The following is a 20,039-nucleotide window of genomic DNA, read 5'->3' on the forward strand; positions in this document are numbered from 1 at the left end:
AATGGTATGAATGGGTGTATTGCTATGTAAAACAATGCCTTGTTTTGTTTATTTTATTAGGGGACATTATTTAAAAGAAAATGAATATTTAGCCTGTGACTAGATGAAAGTGAATAGGGGTACATCATCCATTGTATGTAACAAATTCAACTAAAAAGGTCTGTGACTGGTAAAGTAAATGTGAATATTACAAAGTAATGTCAGCAGCAAAGATGCATACAGCATATTAACAAAATTAAAAAAATAAGTAATTTTTTTAAATTTGCACATTTTTCCTAAAATTGCTTTTTTTCAATATAATTTGAGCTAATATAATGTACTTGAGGTCAGCTGTAATGTTGTGTAACCCCTAAAAATACTTTTTGGTCTCTGTTATTTGATTCTTTTGTGCCACCTCAAAGCTTAAAGGGAACCAGAGATGAACGATTCACACAAAATAAACATATCAGTCGATAGCTTGTAAAGAATAAATGCTCTACCTGATAATTTTGCCGCTCTGGTGTGCCTTTTTTAGTGTTTTTTATCCATTAGTGCTCCAGGAAAAATCAAATATGGCCGCCGGCTCATATCCTTTCTGCTTCCGGGTTATGAGATGTTCTGGATGTGCTGTCTAGGCTATATGAGACTAGGCTGCTATCTAGGCTATATGAGAAAGGCTCATCTGTGAGCTTTAATTTTTGGTATGATATGCAGCTGCCTGTAGGAAGTGTCTCTCATAGGAATGAAACTGCAGTCATCATGATTATCTAGTGCACACAGAGCACACAGGGATCATATTGCAGCCACACTTGTCTGTTCAGAGCTTCTCTCTCAGCAGCAGCAGCCCCTCCTATGTCATCACAGCTCTCAGTGTGCAAAGCACGAAATCTGAGCCACGAGGTGGCAGGCTTGGGCTTGAAAAAAGACTCCACAGAAGAGTGACTCAGCTATGATTCCAGGTCAAACCTAGACTGAGCCAGTCGGGAATTCTTATCACAGCTGCTAATAGATTAATTAAGCAGATAAGCATGAAACTAAAAGCAGGGTAGCTGTTTACTGTCATGTTCCCACTGATAAATGTAATAAAATACACGAGGGTGCTTCGTCTCTGGTTCTCTTTAAAGCGGACCTGAACTCATAACTTCCTTTCTGCTCTTAAAGATAAGCAACAGCATAATAACCTTTTAAAGAGAATCCTGTAAGAAAAAAAAGTGCCCCTATGGGGTACTTGCCTCGTGAAGGGGAATCCTCTGGATCCTAATGAGGATTCCCCATCCTCCGTTTGTCCCTCCGTCCCAGCACTTTCAGCCGCTGAAGACCCGCAGGGGCTCTAGGAGCAGATCAATTCCATGTGAGCCTTGAGCAGGCGGTTTTCCTCCAGGCTCTGGCAGAAATAGCCAAGCTCAATTGGATCAGCTTTACTGCGCAGGTGCAGACACCGCGCGCCTGCGCACTAGAGCTTGTCCTATTGGGCTTGGCTATTTCTGCCTGAGCCTGAAAGAAAACCGCTACTGCCCCTGCGGAAGGCTCACACAGGAATGTTATGATCCTAGAGCCCAGATTTTCAGTGGCTGACAGTGCTGGGATGGAGGGAGGATCCAGAGGCTTCCCTCTCTCGAGGTAAGTACCCCATAGGGCATGGGCAAATTTTTTTTTTAAAGTGTTTGTTACAGCTTACAGAACTCCTGCAATAAATCTGCAGTGTGTTTACATATTAGCTGTGTCTGCCGAGGCTGCCAAATTTGTGTGCTGACACAGCTAAGAGCTTAAAGGATACCACAACTGACATGTGGCATAATGAGATAGACATGGGTATGTACAGTACAGCCACTTACATACCTGATATTTACCTCTTTCAGACAGAGAAAGAAAAAAAGGAACACAGCATAGTTATTTGTGTGCTAGGCACTGTACATACCCATGTCTATCTCATTATGCCACATGTCAGTTGTGGTATCCTTTAAATTACACTTGTGATTACTTAGATGACGGGGAATTAGACAGGCTCTTCTCTTTAAAAACACACAGTGCATTTCTCTCTGTTTACCTTGTTCAGATCCTCTTTAACCACTTAAGTACCAGCGGTCTCTGCCCCCTTAAGGACCAGGGTCAATGCCGACGGAATTCCGACGAATCACCGCATATACCCGCCTTACACCAGGATACTCCTGACATCCACTCTGCCGTCTCTATGACGGCAGATGTCATGTGAGCTGGTCAGGAGCCGCTTTCATTGGCTCCTGACCATGTCTATCAATGTAAGCCTTTGGGAGTTGCTTACATTGATAGACACATTGATTTCATTGGCTCCTGGCCGGCTCACGGGGCTCTGCCGTCATAGAGACAGGCAGAGCAAGTAAGCTGCGACGGGAGTTCGTTGACGAGATCGGCGGGAGCAACAGAAATGGCAGATGCGCGCTGCGGTGGTGATTTTAAACCTATGCCCTGCCAGCCAGGTAACTACCAAAACTGCTTAGATTTCAATCACCTAGGTCTTTAAACATTTAATGACAATGTATCGTATTAAAACGTCATGCTTTAGCCTGTTAATGGCAACATGACGTTTTAATACGTCGCTCGTTCCCGCCGTGTGTGCGCCGCTACTGCCGCCGGGATCCCGTGCTATGTGATTGGGGAAGAGGACCGAGCGGTCCTCTACCCAATCGCAATGCCTGAAGTAAATGGACTTGACCGCGAACAACGGCCGCGTCCATTCACAAAAACAGGAAACTGTCACAGTTCACAAAATGTAAAAAAAAAAAAAAAAAAAAAAAAAAAAAAAATGATCACTTCCTATAACGGGAGAGTGGTCCCTACCGCCATGTTGTGGCCAAAAAGTATATTACACGTACAGGCACATACATAATACACAATATTAATAAAATTAATAAATTACACTCACCCCCCCCCCCCCCCCCCCCCCCAAAAAAAAAGAAAAACACTTGCTTGTAAAAAAAAAAAATCAGCTTAAAAAAAATAGTTGCCTTAGGGACTCAGCTTTTTTAATCTATAATTTAATTTATGAGGGAAAATTAATTTTACTTTTTTACATAGGGGCTTGTAATTATGGCCAGAACAAAAACCGAAAACTAAAACCTAGATTTCAAAATAATATATTGTCTCCATACATTGTGATAGGAACATAATTTAAACGGTTTAATAATCGGGATAACTGGGCAAATAAAATGTGTTGGTTTTATGCACAGGAGAATGTTTAATTTTAAAACTATAACGGCTGAAAACTGAGAAATATTGATTTTTTTTTCTTTCTTTTTGTATTTTTCCCATTAAAACGCATTTAGAATAAAAAAAATTCTTAGCAAAATGTACTACCCACAGAAAGCCTAATTGGTGGCGAAAAAACGAGGTATAGATCATTTTCTTGTGATAAGTAGTAATAAAGTTATTAGGGAATAAAAGGGAGGAGCACTGACAGGTGAAAATTGCTCTGGTCCGTTAGGGTAAAAACCCTTGGGGGTGAACTGGTTAAGTAGTTAAGAGCAGTCATTTGTTATCATTTTAATTCCAGTAGTAGGATTTTTGATAATGTTTGTCCTTTCAACCCACACAAATGATAGTACTGCTTAACATTAGACAGGTTTGCATACTTGGCAAGTCATTCAAAGTCCTTTTTGGTCAATTTTAATACTGAGTTAAATTGTACTACGCTCCAAGCCAATGGATGTTTTCCTGCATACTGAAAAATATGGTCTTGGTCTATAAATATATTTTCTGCACAGGGTAACTATGATGTAATGTAAGTTAACATTTTGCAATAAATACGCCCATCAGTACAGCAGATCATATGATCTCATAAAATAAAAATGATACTCTGTGAATTGTGTGATGACTATATCGTAACTCTTCTGCAAAACTGGCTGTGCAAGTTCTTAAAAACTCAAAATATGGTTATTTATTGATGCAATGGTAATAGAAGTTCCCAAACTCATTACAGAGATGTTCGTAAACACATTAGCAAGGTATTCAGTTTGCATGACAGCGCTAGTTATCATGTGTTAAAAAGTTGTAAAAGTACCCAATCCATCCACAAAACTCTGATATATCAGAATAGGTAGATAGATATTTCTTGGTCATTAAGCTATAAATTTCTTTCATATTGCAATCATACACACCCGACTGTTTTACAAATTGTAATGGCATTCATTTTTCACTGAGCTACTAAATCAGACTGTTACTTCCTTTCAGTTTAGACACTCTGCTACCTAATTTTTTTAAAATGACAGCCTTTCTAGAATTAGCTGCCATAGTCTAAGAAGCCAACACATGGATCGTTGTTATGTTTTAGAGATAGATCTACAAAATTAGTTTCAACACCGTGAAAAAATTATTTTTTTCTGATTAAAGATAATCTTATAAATATACCAAATACTGTTATTCAGTTGTTGTATTCTGTATCATTTGAACTTCATGCAGATTTACTTGTTGCATACGACTTGTTGCTTATAACTTGTTGCATGTGACTAGAATAATCTGACCTTATGTTTTTTAAAGCGTTATGCTAGGTACACACGATACAATTTTCTGACAGATTTCCTGTCAGATCGACTATTTCCAACAGGTCCGATCTGATTTACAATAGAAGATTTTCCATAGAAGTGAATGGAAAATCGATTAGAACATCAATTGGAAATCAGATCTGACCTGTTGGAAATAGTCAATCTGACATTAAATCTGTCAGAAAATTGTATCGTGTGTATCTAGCATCCGGTCACCTGATATCAAATTCCTTTTAAGGTAGCGGGTAGCAAACCAGGCACTGGAAACTTTATGCATCCCAAACTTTCTATCAGTGCTGAAGGCTGCAGTCTTCCTATAGGGATTCAGTCTGTGCCTTACTCTTTCCAGTTCAAGTCTGAACAAAGTGACGATGAGATCTAAGCAGCAGCTTCAACCGTAGTTACTAAAATTCAAAGAATGGATTTTTAGCTGCAGGAACCCCTTTCTACACAAAAAAGAAATGTTTTAGCGCTTTTATTAGTGTTAAAGTATATATTTAGAGATGTGCTTGGAGATGGGCTTTAAGATGGCAGATGGGTAAAATACATCTATTATGTCGTATTAACATAACATATATTTTGTGTTACTTCATATTCTATATAAGCATATTACAAAGTGTTATAAGTAATGTGAACCTGTTGCCTGTGCATATTAATCTACTATTATGTCTTTATTTCAATTTTGGAGTTGAATTTTGGATTTTATTTTGGCCAGCATCTTAAAAGCATAGTTCATTTTGCCCTGAAAATCTTTTCTTCAGTGTTCGATGGCTCTATAACAATGCAGTGAAAAGTCTGCATACTTAAAGTGGATCCGAGATGAACTTTTATTCATTGCATAATTGTGTTCCTTACATATAGTTTATAGGGCATTCCTCAAGCCAAATACTTTTTTGTGTTTTTTTTGTTTGTTTTAATACTCTAATTCCTTATAAACTAAACAAGCCTCGCCCACAGCTTCTCCAAAACGCCAAGGCACTCAGACCCATGTAGCAAGGGCTTATGGGAGCTCAGTCTGGGCAGGAGGAGGAGGAGGCTACTAGCCAGAGATTTCAGAGGGGAAGTGGGAGTGAATTTTTCACAGGCTGAGGGATCTAGACACAGTTGCAGATTACTTGTGTAATGATGACAAACAGAACATGGCTGTCCTCATTGTTTAACAGAAATAAATCATCATAAACTATTGAAGCTGTATGCAGCTAGATTTGCTGTATAAACTGTGTAAACTTTAGATAAGATATATAGACAAGTTACTTGTTATAGTTAGTTTTTCATCTCGGATCCGCTTTTAACCCAGCATGCCTACTAACTTTCATGTAGGCAGAATGGTGCTGTAGTGGATAACCGCTCTTATTTTGCAGCACTGGGTTCCCAGTTTAAATTCCGCATTGAGTTTGTATGTTTTCCCCATGTCTGTGTGGGATTCCTCTGGGCACTCCAGTTTCCTCCACATCCCAAAAACATAAATATAGGTTAATTGGCTTCCCCCTAGATTGACCTTAAACTTTGATGAACATGTGACTATAGTGACAACAACAAGGGTTGGAGGCACCTGGTATACATAAAAATCTTAAAAGCCATTTTAAAAGGAAGAGGTAGTATTAGTCTTACCTCTCCAGTAGAATTAGGCCAGTTTAACTGTAAAAGGGTTATTCACGCACAATAACTGGAAAACGTTTATTTACAGACAATAAAAAGACTTTAGAATGGCTTAGATTGTGTGCCCCTCTGAGGGACAGATAGTGACAAGACTATATGTTCTGTACAGAAGTGCGGAAGATGTAGGTGCTATATAAATACTAAATAATAATACTGTGATCTCTTCTTTCTCACTCCCTTCTGATTATGCCTATCTTTTCTGGTGTGAGTTTACACTGTTCCAAGTTATCGTCCAGCCTATAACCAACAACTTTATTAATGCTCTTAGAGATGGTTAATGAGATGCTAATAATTTCAAGCTAATGCAGATTTTAGAAAATTGCATGGCTGTCCTTCCCTCTGGAAAGTGCTGAGATACTGAATATGCAAATGCAGTACCCTGGAAGACCTGTTATCTGCTATATTTAGTTGTCACGCATGACTCAGCAGTCCCTGGTGAGAAAATGGAAAGGTGTTTCCATGTAACAATGTCTTATTTCTTTGGTGCTTCCGATCATTTGCTCACTATATGCATTGTAAAACGGTGCATGCAAATGCATATGCTGTTGTTTTGTGACTCAAATGTGACTGTGGTGTTATGCTGAGAGGTTGGAACATTCATTAAACCCTCTGCACTCACACTCGCAACAACCCCGAACTTTAGTAATGATAAAAACTTGAATGCAAGTTGTATTCGGTTGCACTAAATGGAGGATTTGCTTCCACGCTAAACCCTTTCACCAGTGTTGAGGTTCCCTCCAAGTCGAAAGTGTCACTGCTCTACCATCACCAGTAAGCAAGCAAATGTTTCATTCTCACAAACCTGAGATTCATAGTGAGGCCTGTCTGGTTGTACCCATCTAGGGAACACATGCATGCACATGAATCAGTTTACGATCTCCAGAGAGTGACAAACTGAACTATTGAACCCAAAACTAAACATATCAAATTCTGAAAGCAATCATGTTGATTAGTGTAAACTATAATGCTAATCTTTGGATTTTAAAGGATACCTTAGTCCGTCCTAAAAATATCCTTAAATTGACGCCCTTTGTGAGGAGTTGTGCATAGGCTTACCGCACCTCCAGGGGCCTGGCATCTGCCTCAGTTTGCCCGTTATCCTCCCCATTCTAAGGGTCCTGGTCGGTACCCTCTGACCCGGACATACTACGCTTTGCATGCACGGTATTATGAGTGGGCCACCTACTTGCTGTGAAGTGAAAATCCCCATCAGATTTATTGAAACCACTGAAAACTGGAGCATAACCGGTGCAAAAACCAAGCAGATCAAAGGTCACTTCAAATGGATACTCCACTTCTGCACTTGTTCTGTACCAGACTTGCTCCAGTGCTCATTGCATTGGTGTTGATAAACCTGCCCCAGTGTCTCTTTGTGTATCACATGATCACACATAACTCACCCGCCCAGCAGTTGCTGCCAGAGAAAGGTAGAAAACCGTTATTGTGCATCTGAAAAGTACTTTTCACTCATTAATGTTTATTCCACGCAGAATGTTGCTTCTGTACACTATTCATGTTCACTTATCAAATTGTCATGTTCAATCTCAGTTTTAGTTGCTCTTTAAGCTTGAAAAGGTTTAAAATTGTATTCTCTGCATAGTCATTTTGTAAGAGATAAATTGCTTGCAATGAAGTCTTCTATAATATAATCGCTGGATCTCGGTGCGTCAGGGGACATTCAACAGTTGTAGGCCTCATACTGACAAATCAAAAAAAATGACAACTTGCTGGTGTGTTGTGAAAATAATTAAAATGTTCCAACTTTATATTTTCTGTCCTCCTATTTTTCCAGCAGCCTTTTTTCTGCATTTATCGTGACAGTACATTATTATGACACTACATCATTTTCAATAATCACCAACAGATAACTGGCAGCTAAATGAGGCCAATTGTGTAGCGCATTGAAAAATGTTGGCAGACAACCAGTAGGATATGTCTGCTTAGTTTTGATGTGATAGAATGCTGATCAGCAGCTCTCCGTATGATAATGCTCCACTTTCCCCATAGGCTTTCATCTGTCATTGACATATTCCTGCTAATACAAAGTTTTCCACATTGCTTAAAGAATCAGACTTATTATCCACATGAAAACTTGTAAAGAAAATGAACATCGTTATCTGTGTATATTTTCTTTACTTATTCAGTGAATATATCACACCCACACATACTGGTACTCGCCTACGCTTCCTCAGTGTGTCCTACCACCCCAATCATAAGGTCACTCACCTCCCACTCTGCTCACCACATCTACTTCCCACGCCTAGATTCTTCCTTTCCTTCCTCTGCCACGCCCACAGATAACCTGTTAGCCCAGCCTGTAGTGTGAACCAACTTCCTTTCTTTGCTTCCTGATCACCTGTACTTGTGTGCTGCAACACTTGTATGTGTCTCTCTCACCTTTCCCACCACCTCCACTATGTACTATTAGTTTACCTGCACATCATCTGAGCTGCTCTGACCAATCTGCTCTCCTCCAGTGCTTGTCTATTTTATTCTTTTCTTATCTTCAACCTGTGTTGTGCCCTTCATACACACCAGTTTGCTAGGTTATATAGTAGAAAAGCATGACACCAAAATAGGATGCAGATCATTCACTTACTAAGCATGTGGATGGTTGCCTATAATGCACTATGAACCTCTCACAGAAAGTTAAGTGCACATATGTGAAGTTTAAGAGACCGATAATATAGGCCTTTACCGTATATCACCCTGTTACAGTGACTATTTTAGAACTATAATTGAAACTGTAATTGGTACAAAGAATCTATCCATAGAGCTGGGTTTTAGTTGTATGTTCTCCTAGCCCACTTGTCCATTTTTGTCATCTGACCTGAAATCTTTAGCTGCTCAGTTTCAATCATTTTGTATGCGGTTAAGAAGCGGACAATATTATATTCTTACTAATATGCCAGCAAACTGTACTCCTGCTACTGTCTGTGAATGTGAGTTTTGGCCTTGGTTTAAATGCTAAGTGTTGTTTGCGCTCGTGGTTTGTTTTGGAAATAAAAGCTGAAAAGAGGTGGGGAGCTAATTAGTACCATTGTTATATAAATACGGAGAGTTTTCTGGTACCTTATGAAACCTTATAATTAACACTTTTCCAATGGAAAAATGTACTGGGTATCCTGTACAGTATTTTTAAGGTGTATGATGTATATAGAAAACTAATAATATCGGAATTTTTGTCTGCTGTATCCTAGCAATTCATTCATTAATGTGTTTGGAAAGAAGACCTTCAGTTATTTATTTTTGTCCACTGCAGCTTTACTTCCTACAGCTTTAGTAATCATTTAAAGAAAAATAAAACACAATCTGTGCATACCGATTTGCATTCACTGGTAATAAAGATATGGTAGTCCTGTACTTATAAATGAGGGTGGATCTAATAAGTGGAGAAGCCATCCAGGGAAGCAAAAAACAGAGAAAGGGTGCCCTGCTTTCTGGGGCATATTGGGAGTGATGCATTATGGGAAACCACAGTTGCCCACTTGATTCTGAATTATCGAAATTGCCTTTTGTTTTAAAAAGGCAAAATTATATTCTCCATGAAAAAAAATATCAGGGTGTAATGCAAACACACTGAATCCACACATCCCTAGGAGAGGATGCAGATTATGTTAGGAGGGAGGCGGTACACCACAGAAGATAAAATGGCAAAAGAAGGCTTACCTCTGTGGAGATAATGCATTCTTTATTCTAAATAAAGAATGATGCAATGCGTTTCGCGGGTCTAAGCCAACCTCTTCAGGTCAATCAGTATCTAATCTAAAATTACACAATGTCTAACAAACAATAGTTGTTACTATTATCGCCACTTTTTGTTGCTTATTGTGCAATCTTTAATATCCGTTAACCTGAAACGCGTCTTCTTATATCATTCTTTATTTGGAATAAAGCATTTATTATATTCTCCCCAGAGGTAAGCCCCTTTCTTGCCATTGTAAAGAGTTCAAATTACTGTATCTTCTCCCACTCCAGTTTCAAATGTCTCATACATACAAAGTACAAAATGTACTCTTGTTGTTGCATGTTTTTGTTTCAGTATTGTGTAAGCTGTTATTAGTTTAAAGCACACTGAAAACAACCAAAAAACATTGTTGATACTATTTGTCAGAATCCAGACTCGTTCAAAAGTAAATTGCTTATTGACCAATTCTATTATGTATAAAACCAGACTTGCAAACAAATTCATCTTAAGGCTCATACACACATCAGACTATAGTCTTTGGAAAATGAAAGATCACAGACCAATCTTACCACCCTTCATGTAGTATGAAAGCCATACTCTACACAGTCTTTTCTATGGAACTGAACTCCACATCAGAAAAAAATCTTGGCAAGATGCTGCACACACAGATGCTGTACAGACACAAAAGATCAGTATCTGCAAAAGATCTGTTCCTGCCAAAAATCCATTCCTGCAAATTGCAATGATAGTCTATGAGATCTGCAGATCCTCATACACACATGATTTAACAGACATTCATCTGCAGATCAAGAAATCATCTACAGATCTGAAAATCCATCCTGGTGGATCTGATCTGCAGATGAATGTCAGTTAAATCATGTGTGTATGATGATCTGCAGACCTCACCGTTCGGAAGCGCCAGCGGGTTACTAGCACCCGGATCGCCACACGCAATATGTATAATTATTATAAGTATTATTATACAGGCTGCCTCCTGCCCTGGTGGTCCCGTTGTCCGAGGGATCACCAGGGCAGGCTGCAGCCACCCTAGACTGCACCCAAGCACACTGATTCCCCCCCGCCCCCTGATCGCCCACAGCACCCCTCAGACCCCCCTGCCCACCCCCCAGACCACTGTTTGAACCCAGTCACCCCCCTAATCACCCATCAATCACTCCCTGTCACTGTCTGTCAACGCTATTTTTTTTAACCCTAAACTGCCCCCTGCTCCCTCCTGATCACCCCCCACCCCTCAGATTCTCCCCAGACCCCCCCCCCCCCCCCTGTGTACTGTATGCCTCTATCCCCCCTGTAATAACCCACTGATCATCCATCAATCACCCCCTGTCACTGCCACCCATCAATCAGCCCCTAACCTGCCCCTTGCGGGCAATCTGATCACCCACCCACACCAATAGATCGCCCGCAGATCCGACATCAGATCTCCTCCCAAGTGCAGTGTTTACATCTGTTCTCTCCTCTAAACACCCACTAATTACCCATCAATCACCCATCAATCGCCCCCTGTCACTGCTACCCATCAGATTAGTCCCCTATCTGCCCCTAGGGTACCCAATCACCCACCCACACCCTCAGAACGACCTCAGACCCCCCCAGACCTCCCCCCCTGTGTACTGTATACATCTATTCTCCCCTGTAATCACCCGTCATTCACCCGTCAATCACCACCTGTCACTGCCACTTATCAGATCAGACCCTAACCTGCCTCTTACAGGCATCTGGTCACCCTCCCACACCATCAGATTGCCCCAGACCTACCCTCAGATCACCTCCAAAGTGCATTGTTTACATCTGTTCTGCCATCTAATCACCCATCAATCACCCATCAATCAGCCCCTGTCACTTATACCCATCAGATTAGACCCCTATCTGCCTCTAGGGCACCCAAGCACCCGCCCACACCCTCAGAACGCCCTCAGACCCCAGCCCTGATCACCTCGCCAGTGCATTTCTTGCATCTATTTCCCCCCTCTAATCACACCTTGAGACACCCATCAATCACCTCCTGTCACCCCCTAGCACACCTACCCATCAGATCAGGCCCTAATTTGCCCCGTGTGGGCTCCTGAGCACTCGGTCAAACCCTCAGATCCCCCTCAGACCCCCTTCCGATCACCTCCCTAGTGCATTGATTGCATCTATTTTTCCCTCTAACCACCCCCTGAGACACCCATCAATCACCTCCTGTCACCCCCCTAGCACTCCTATCCATCAGATCAGGCCCAATACAACCTGTCATCTAAGAGGCCACCCTGCTTATGACCGGTTCCACAAAATGTGCCCCCTCATAGACCACCTGTCATCAAAATTTGCAGATGCTTATACCCCTGAACAGTCATTTTGAGAAATTTGGTTTCCAGACTACTCACTAAAAAAAATCTTCTATGAACTCACCATAGAAGATTTTATTTTTTGTCACAAGTTAGCGAAAAATGACACTTCGTGAAAAAAAAAACAATTAAAATCAATTTCCGCTAACTTGTGACAAAAAAAAAATCTTCTACGAACTCACCATACTCCTAACGGAATACCTTGGGGTGTCTTCTTTCTAAAATGGGGTCATTTGTGGGGTTCCTATACTGCCCTGGCATTTTAGGGGCCCTAAACTGTGAGGAGTAGTCTTGAAACCAAATGTCTCAAAATGACCTCTGAAATCCTAAAGGTATTCATTGGACTTTGGGCCCCTTAGCGCAGTTAGGGTGCAAAAAATCGCCACGCATGTGGTATCGCCGTACTCAGGAGAAGTAGTATAATGTGTTTTGGGGTGTATTTTTACACATACCCATGCTGAGTGGGAGAAATATCTCTGTAAATAGACAATTGTGTGTAAAAAATAAATAAAAAAAAATAAAAAATAAAAAAATTGTCATTTACGGAGATATTTCTCCCACCCAGCATGGGTATGTGTAAAAATACACCCCAAAACACATTATACTACTTCTCCTGAGTACGGCAATACCACATGTGTGGCACTTTTTTGCAGCCTAACTGCGCTAAGGGGCCCAAAGTCCAATGAGCATCTTTAAGCTTTACAGGGGTGCTTACAATTAGGCACCCCCCAAAATGCCAGGACAGTGAACACACCCCACAAATGACCCAATTTTGGAAAGTAGACACTTCAAGGTATTCAGAGAGGAGCATAGTGAGTCCGTGGCAGATTTCATTTTTTTTTCTCGCAAGTTAGAAGAAACGGAAACTTTTTTTTTTTTTTTTTTTTTGGTCACAAAGTGTCATTTTCCGCTAACTTGTGACAAAAAAATAAAATCTTCTATGAACTCACCATGCCTCTCACTGAATACTTTGGGATGTCTTCTTTCCAAAATGGGGTCATTTGGGGGGTATTTATACTATCCTGGAATTTTAGCACCTCATGAGACATGACAGGTGGTCAGAAAAGTCAGAGATGCTTCAAAATGGGAAAATTCACTTTTGGCACCATAGGTTTTAAACGCTATAACTTTTACCCAATCCAATAAATATACACTAAATGTTTTTTTTTTTTTTATCAAAGACATGTAGCAGAATAACTTTTGCACTCAAATGTATAGGAAATTTTACTTTATTTGAAAAATGTCAGCACAGAAAGTTAGTCATTTTTTTTGACAAAATTCATGTCCTTTTTTGATGAATATAATAAAAACTAAAACTCGCAGCAGCAATCAAATAGCACCAAAAGAAAGCTGTATTAGTGACAAGAAAAAGAGGTAAAATTAATTTAGGTGGTAGGTTGTATGACCGAGCAATAAACCGTGAAAGCTGCAGTGGTCTGAATGGAAAAATGGAAAAAAAGGCTCTGGTCCTTAAGGGGCGAAAATACTGTGGTCCTCAAGTGGTTAATGGATAATTTATTTTTTTTTATCTTCTTTTTAAATTAACTTAGATAAATATGTGACTATGGTCTAATTTGCTGCACTACTTCATGCAGACCATCAGGCCAGCTTTTGTGCTCTTTGAGAGCCTGACATACTGACTGTTGACCTTGCCTGGCTGCTGGATTACAGGGTAAGTGACCTTATGGCCCATTCTCCAACATACTGCAAAGGCCAAAGCAATACCCTGAAATGCACTTGTGATTCACTTTACAATATTTCCAGAAGGAAATTTTGCAAGTTCAGTCACGTGACTATGGACCCTGCATTTTAAACCTCTTTTAATAAGAATTTTTAAGAGACACAGTGACCTCTGCACTCAGTTAAGAGTGAGAATTAATATCACGCATAGGACCTCTGCAAATGTACAATGTGCTTCCATGAACAGAAAATCACAGTCCACAGTATGCTTAAAATAATGACGTGGGCACCAATTTAATGCATCCTTATTTAATCCGAAGCTGGTTCAGCAGTAACAGTAAGAGTTATACATCACCCATCTGGGGTATACCGTGTACAGAGAAGGAAATATTGGTCAATAGGGGTTTCTCACTAGCACGCTTCTTCATGGACCACAACAATACTACATAGCATGGAAAGGCTTCTTTAAATATGAACTCAGTACTATATATAAGAGTTTGAGAGGAGATGGTCTGCTATCATAATATGTTAAATCCACTTTAACAAAATCTGTGATATCAAGTAAATTGTCAAAAGTAGAATATTTTCTTTGATCTCTTGTGAAGTTCATTGTTTTTAGTGGAGAAACAATTGAGAAGGAACTGTCCTGTAGCCTCTATGACTTACTAAACACCTTTTTGTTGTTGTTTTGGATTCCAAACCTCCAATGTTATTTAATGTGTTGGCAATGCATTTTCATGAATTTCACCATTTGGGGATGCTGCCTAACACTTCAGTTTGCAGTCATGATTGAGTTTTTGAGCTTAATTAATATGGTAGAACATTGTTAGCACAGTCAGATGAGTTGTAGAATGTCTGGAAGCACAGTTATAGCAAGTACTGACATGGTACAGATTGGTCTGAGTTTTATTGTCAGTTTCCATTTTCGGAATATTTACTCACACTACCTGTACAGGTCAAAAATGTGAGCAAAAAAGAGGAAGCGAGGCTGGCGTCAAGATGTTTCTCTGATTTCATTGCTCTATGGCCTAGTGAGGGGATTTAGGCTTGCTTATGTTGCTTATGGGTGTGCTCAACAACAGGAAGTGAGGCAAAAAAGGAAATTAAAAACCTTACCGGTTATAAGGCTCAATATGTATTGCACTCCCTTATCTATGTACCTTTATTTGTGGTGTGGGAGAAAGCCATAGGTGACCATTAAGGGTTCAGACAGACCGTGAGTCATTGCGATATTTTATCAGCTCTCTTCTGACCTCATGTCTCAATCACCAGTGGTTGGACCATAAATCTCCCACCCCATTGGCAGTATATCGCACACTTGTGTGTCCTAGACCTATGCTCAATGTTTGGGGTCTAAGGGCCAGCTACACCCCACTCACCATGCACTCAGCACGCAGCTGGTAGCAATACGATTTATGTGTGTATGTGCGGGGGATAAGGGGGGATAAGCAATGACACCCGTCCTACCAATGCTGAATTAGCAATAGGTCTTCGAATTTGTGAGCCTTTAGCTTTTTTTTATCAATAAAAATATACAGTCTATTAGATTTTATTATATGTATGTGACAATACTCACCACTACCCCTGTACTATTTAGGAATTTTGAGCCAAAATTGACTCCTGTGTGGCATAGGTTATAAGGCTCGATCCACACTGGAGCTGGATCTCTAACAGCCAGACAGAGCAGCAGTGCAGTATCCACTCTATTTTATTGGATGTGTTTCATACTTAGTCATCTATATTGAGAATAATGACTTATTGAATCGTTTCGATCATAAGCAATCCTTTTATTAAAAGAATCTAAAAGATTTGATCGAAATTGAATGTGCTGAAACAACTGTTTCAGATCAGACTATCACTTTGAATTTTTAGTCATCTATATTGAGAATAATGACTTATTGAATCGTTTCGATCATAAGCAATCCTTTTATTAGAAGAATCTAAAAGATTTGATCGAAATTGATCTGAAACAGTTGTTTCAGCACATTCAGACTATCACTTTGAATTATTTTTCAATTTTTTTTATAATCCATAGTTTATAAGGAATGTGTAAAGGTGGCCATACATCTGGCGATTTTGTGACCAATCGACCATCCTTTTCAATAATTATTGTCGAATCGGATGAAAATCTGTGCCGCAACAAGCATGCACTATCAATTACTTGACCGATTTGGGGTGAAATTGGTTGAATGTATAGATCAAACATGCTGCTATTTCTCGGTCCGGGGTGGTTGATCGGGTATGCTGTGGTAACTGAGCATGATATTGCGACAATCAACGAATGGGAAAGACCCTGGCTACTGTGTCCTCCCCCCCCCCCCCAGTGTAAAATGTAACCGCCCCTGTGCTATGTAAAAATGCACCCCTGTCCCACTGGCACAAATTTCGGCATCCTTCATGGTCACGTTAGTTACAGAGTACCTGTATCACCAGGTGCACATGTGACATCACACATGCATGGGCACCGGGGGTGTTACATTTTACACTTGGAGGGGGGGAACAGCGGCCGGAGTCTACCGCGTTTGATTGTTATGATATCTCACCAGTTACCGCCTGCTGCGCAGCTGATCGACCACAGTAGGCAGTATTACAAGGCCGATTCACAAAGATTTTATGCTGAAATCTATCGGAAATCGTCCTGCGTATGGGCAACGAACAGATCTCTCTGATCAAATCTGATCAGAGACAGATCTGTCTTTTGGTCGATCTGCACATACATCGCTAGATGTATGTTCACCTTTAAAATCTATATTGAAACTGAAACTTTTGATGTCTGATTGTTGAGGACACAGCAGACTTTTGGATTTATGTGCTCAGTGTCACAAGTGTAACTTTTTGTAAAGCCAAATCTTTGTTTTAGGTGTGGTTGGTGGTTGCATTGTTAAGCAGTGTTCAAATCTGATTTATGATGTATAAGTAACTAAAATGTATAACATGAATGCTTGCAACTTAAAGTGAGCTACAGTAAAAATAAACTGATGAGATTAGCAATTTTATCAATTCATCATAAATAGAATGTTCCTGTTATTTGATTTATCTGATTATCTTATTTTGGTTTAAATGCTAAAAATCTAAGTTTAACTTTTCCACGGTTTTGCTGCTACTACTACTGCACTGTGCTTATTGAGCTCCCATACAGAGTAATGATGGCCTGTTGAAGTTCATATCTGTTCCTTTCTCTCAGAAGTTTATCTTACTCACACTAGTTTTATGGGTTCTTGTTTTGGGGGAGAATCGTGCCACTGTCTTATTCCCCCTGACTTGCTTTATAGCCCTGGGTTATTTGAGAACTTTTTATTTTAGTGGATTTAAAGATCTTTGTTAAAGGATAGTTACTGAATAGACATTTCTACAGAATCAATTTCCAGATGGGGATTTAAGTGAAGTATACAAATGATATCTGCTGTGGGGTGCATGATTTAGGTGCGGATGCTCAACTATTATGTAGCCAAAATGTGGATTTTAGTGGAACACCTGTCACTGAACTCTATGAAAGGTGAGCATCAGCTAAGTTTATTATTTGGACATACATTCGGAGGGGAGTAGACAAGCAAGGGAAGGTTAGAGTTAATAGGTAAAGGTTAGGCATTAGGAGTGAGTTAACATTGGAGGTTTAGGCTTACATATCTGGAAGGGGACGTTTAGGTGCATTTCAAATAATAAGAATTTAACATGTGGCTTAAGTGACTGAAAGGCATTAATGGAGGAGGGGACAGCTGGTTGACAGTGAACAGAAGCACCAAAAATAATCACCAAAAGCAGTGTTGTAAATGTCTATTTAAACTGGTTGCTCTGTGCAATATAGTTCATTAGGAAGTCATGAAATAAAATGTTGGACGCTGCTATAACAAAACATTATCTTTTTTACCATTTAGGAATCTGTGAGCATCGTGGCATAGCAGCATGGAGGACGGGAAGCCGGTGTGGGCGCCACACCCAACTGATGGTTTTCAGTTGGGAAACATTGTGGATATCGGGCCGGACTCTTTAACTATTGAACCGCTTCATCAAAAAGGGAAGGTAGGTTCTACTGCCGTACTCATGTAGGCCAGAGGACTAGCTAGAAGTTTCCCTCTTCTTTGGCAAGTATCCAAAGTTTTTTTAATTTTTCATAGCTCAGGTTTTCTTCACTAAGTTTTATCTACTTTTATCTGCTTCTGTGGCTCCTGCCCAAGTGAGAACGGGCCATGATTTCCATCATGTTGGTAGTAGTAGGAGTACTGTGCAGTGCTTATATCATTTTGTGCATTTATTTTACAGAACTTTTTGGCGCCCATAAATCAAGTTTTTCCTGCAGAAGAAGACACTACAAAACATGTTGAAGATAACTGTGAGTATAACAGTCCTTTGGTAATAATGAGACTTTATGTATTAGTTTATATCTTGCATGACAGAAATAGGATATTGCTTTAGCAGCAGCTCTGGCTTTGCTCCTTTTGAAAAGAGCAGAGTTGGAGGAATGTGCTGCTGATTTTACCTGCTATCTCTGCTTCTTATTGGCTGTGCTTGTAGCAGGTCCTTTGTGCACACTAGATGAACAACAACAAAAAAGTAAGTCGAGAGGAAAATGTACACTCCCAAAAAGAAGTATTCGGAATCCTGCTGAGATAATGCAATTGTGATTTTGGGGCGCTTTTGTGCCAAAATAGTTTAGATATGTTTATCTTACCTCAGCTATGCTAAACCTGCTTTATAAAGTTGAGGAGGGCAGAACAATCTGCATCTACATCTATTGGAAAAGATTGAAACTACCTCTTGCCTTGTGCTGTGGATAATGTAAATGAAACTGAGATAATATATATAATGCAGCACATGCTCAAGCCAACATATTTTAAAAAGGTTGTCAAGAAGCAACAAGACTGGAAAAGTTATGTTATTATTTCCTTATTACAGAGTGTCTTTCTGTATGACTGTATTAACATATTGATTTTATCATCTGTATCTAATATCATTAGAGGATTTAGAAATTACAAGGGACTAGGCTGAAAGCCTGTATTTTATGATTGTGATCATCTAACCCTCGGGTCCGATGATCTATTCAACACAGTTTGTTTAATGTGTAGCCTGACAGCAGTTTCGCGGGTTAATCCCGCTTCCTCAGAGGCATTAAACGGGCTATGTCGAATTGGTGGAGGATGTAATGAAGGTGTCGTTTGCTGGCTGGCACCCAGATTCTTTCAATGTTACATGGTTTGAGCGAAATAAAGAATTTCTTCCTGCTCCCTAACCTAATTCTTACAAGTCACAGATATCTTATCTTACATCTCTGTACATGTCAGGATATGTCTTATTTTAATTTCTTTTCTAGGTATTGATAATATCAGTGCGGGGTAAACACCTGGAGCCATATACTGGTACCTGGTTCTTTTGACATAAGACTAGTTATCTATCTTATGTCTATTGAATGGAATCCTTCTGATTGTTTGAAACATCCTAATGGCTTCTTTTAACTGTAGTTTCCTGAGTATTATTGCTTTAGATGTTGACTGCATACCATTTTTTTCTTTTTGGGTGGCTCATGCTATTTTTTTCAGATCCCTTGACATGACAGCACCTGCCTTATATCAAATACAAGCTAATCATGCAATTTAAGCTTAGCTAAAAGTTTAATATTTTGTTTATTTTGCACCTTGAAGATAAATAAATGGGGGGCTTCCAGTTTCCTTTTGCAATGGTCTCCATGCTTAAAGTTAACCTAGAGATCCTCTGACATGCTTACTTGTCTGTCCATCTGAATGGACGATAAACTGATGAGATAAATAATAGCATGTGTCCTAGTAATGATACTGAAAATAGAGCTTTCCCAAATCTCATATCCTTATTTTCAACTTAAAGGAAGCCTGAAGTGAAATAAATCTTCCCAATTTATGGTAAATTAAGGTAGCCATACATCAGGCGACTTAGCAGGCGATCGTCCATCCAATTCGATTATCATAATCAGATGAAAATTGGTGCATGCCCAGTTCACGATGTATGAATGTATCGTGTATTGATTGGATATGCTGCAAGATGTAGGGCCAACATACTCTAATGGGTGCGCGGTGGAAACGGTATGTGATAGCGGGATGAACGACGAATGCGGCGGAACACTCCGCACTGCCCCCCCAAGTGTGCCCTCCTGTGACCCATATGTGCATACTTTACCTGTCGGTGTCTGCTGCTGGC

General features: G+C 39.9%; 1 protein-coding gene and 1 long non-coding RNA gene across 2 annotated transcripts in view; one reads left to right on the top strand and one right to left on the bottom strand.

The window, feature by feature from the left end:
• Nucleotides 1-20,039, top strand: part of MYO6 (myosin VI) — a 393,572-nt gene that overhangs the window by 80,290 nt on the left and 293,243 nt on the right. The window contains 2 exon segments of the mRNA XM_068281511.1: nucleotides 17,750-17,894; nucleotides 18,135-18,204. Coding sequence (XP_068137612.1) covers nucleotides 17,778-17,894; nucleotides 18,135-18,204 — 187 coding nt within the window. The 5' untranslated portion in view covers nucleotides 17,750-17,777.
• The window catches only part of LOC137571826 (uncharacterized), a 67,666-nt gene that overhangs the window by 30,127 nt on the left and 17,500 nt on the right, over nucleotides 1-20,039 (bottom strand). The gene's annotated exons all lie outside the window — the stretch shown is intronic.

Source organism: Hyperolius riggenbachi, chromosome 4, assembly GCF_040937935.1.
Source record: "Hyperolius riggenbachi isolate aHypRig1 chromosome 4, aHypRig1.pri, whole genome shotgun sequence".
Taxonomy (NCBI): Eukaryota; Metazoa; Chordata; class Amphibia; order Anura; family Hyperoliidae; genus Hyperolius; species Hyperolius riggenbachi.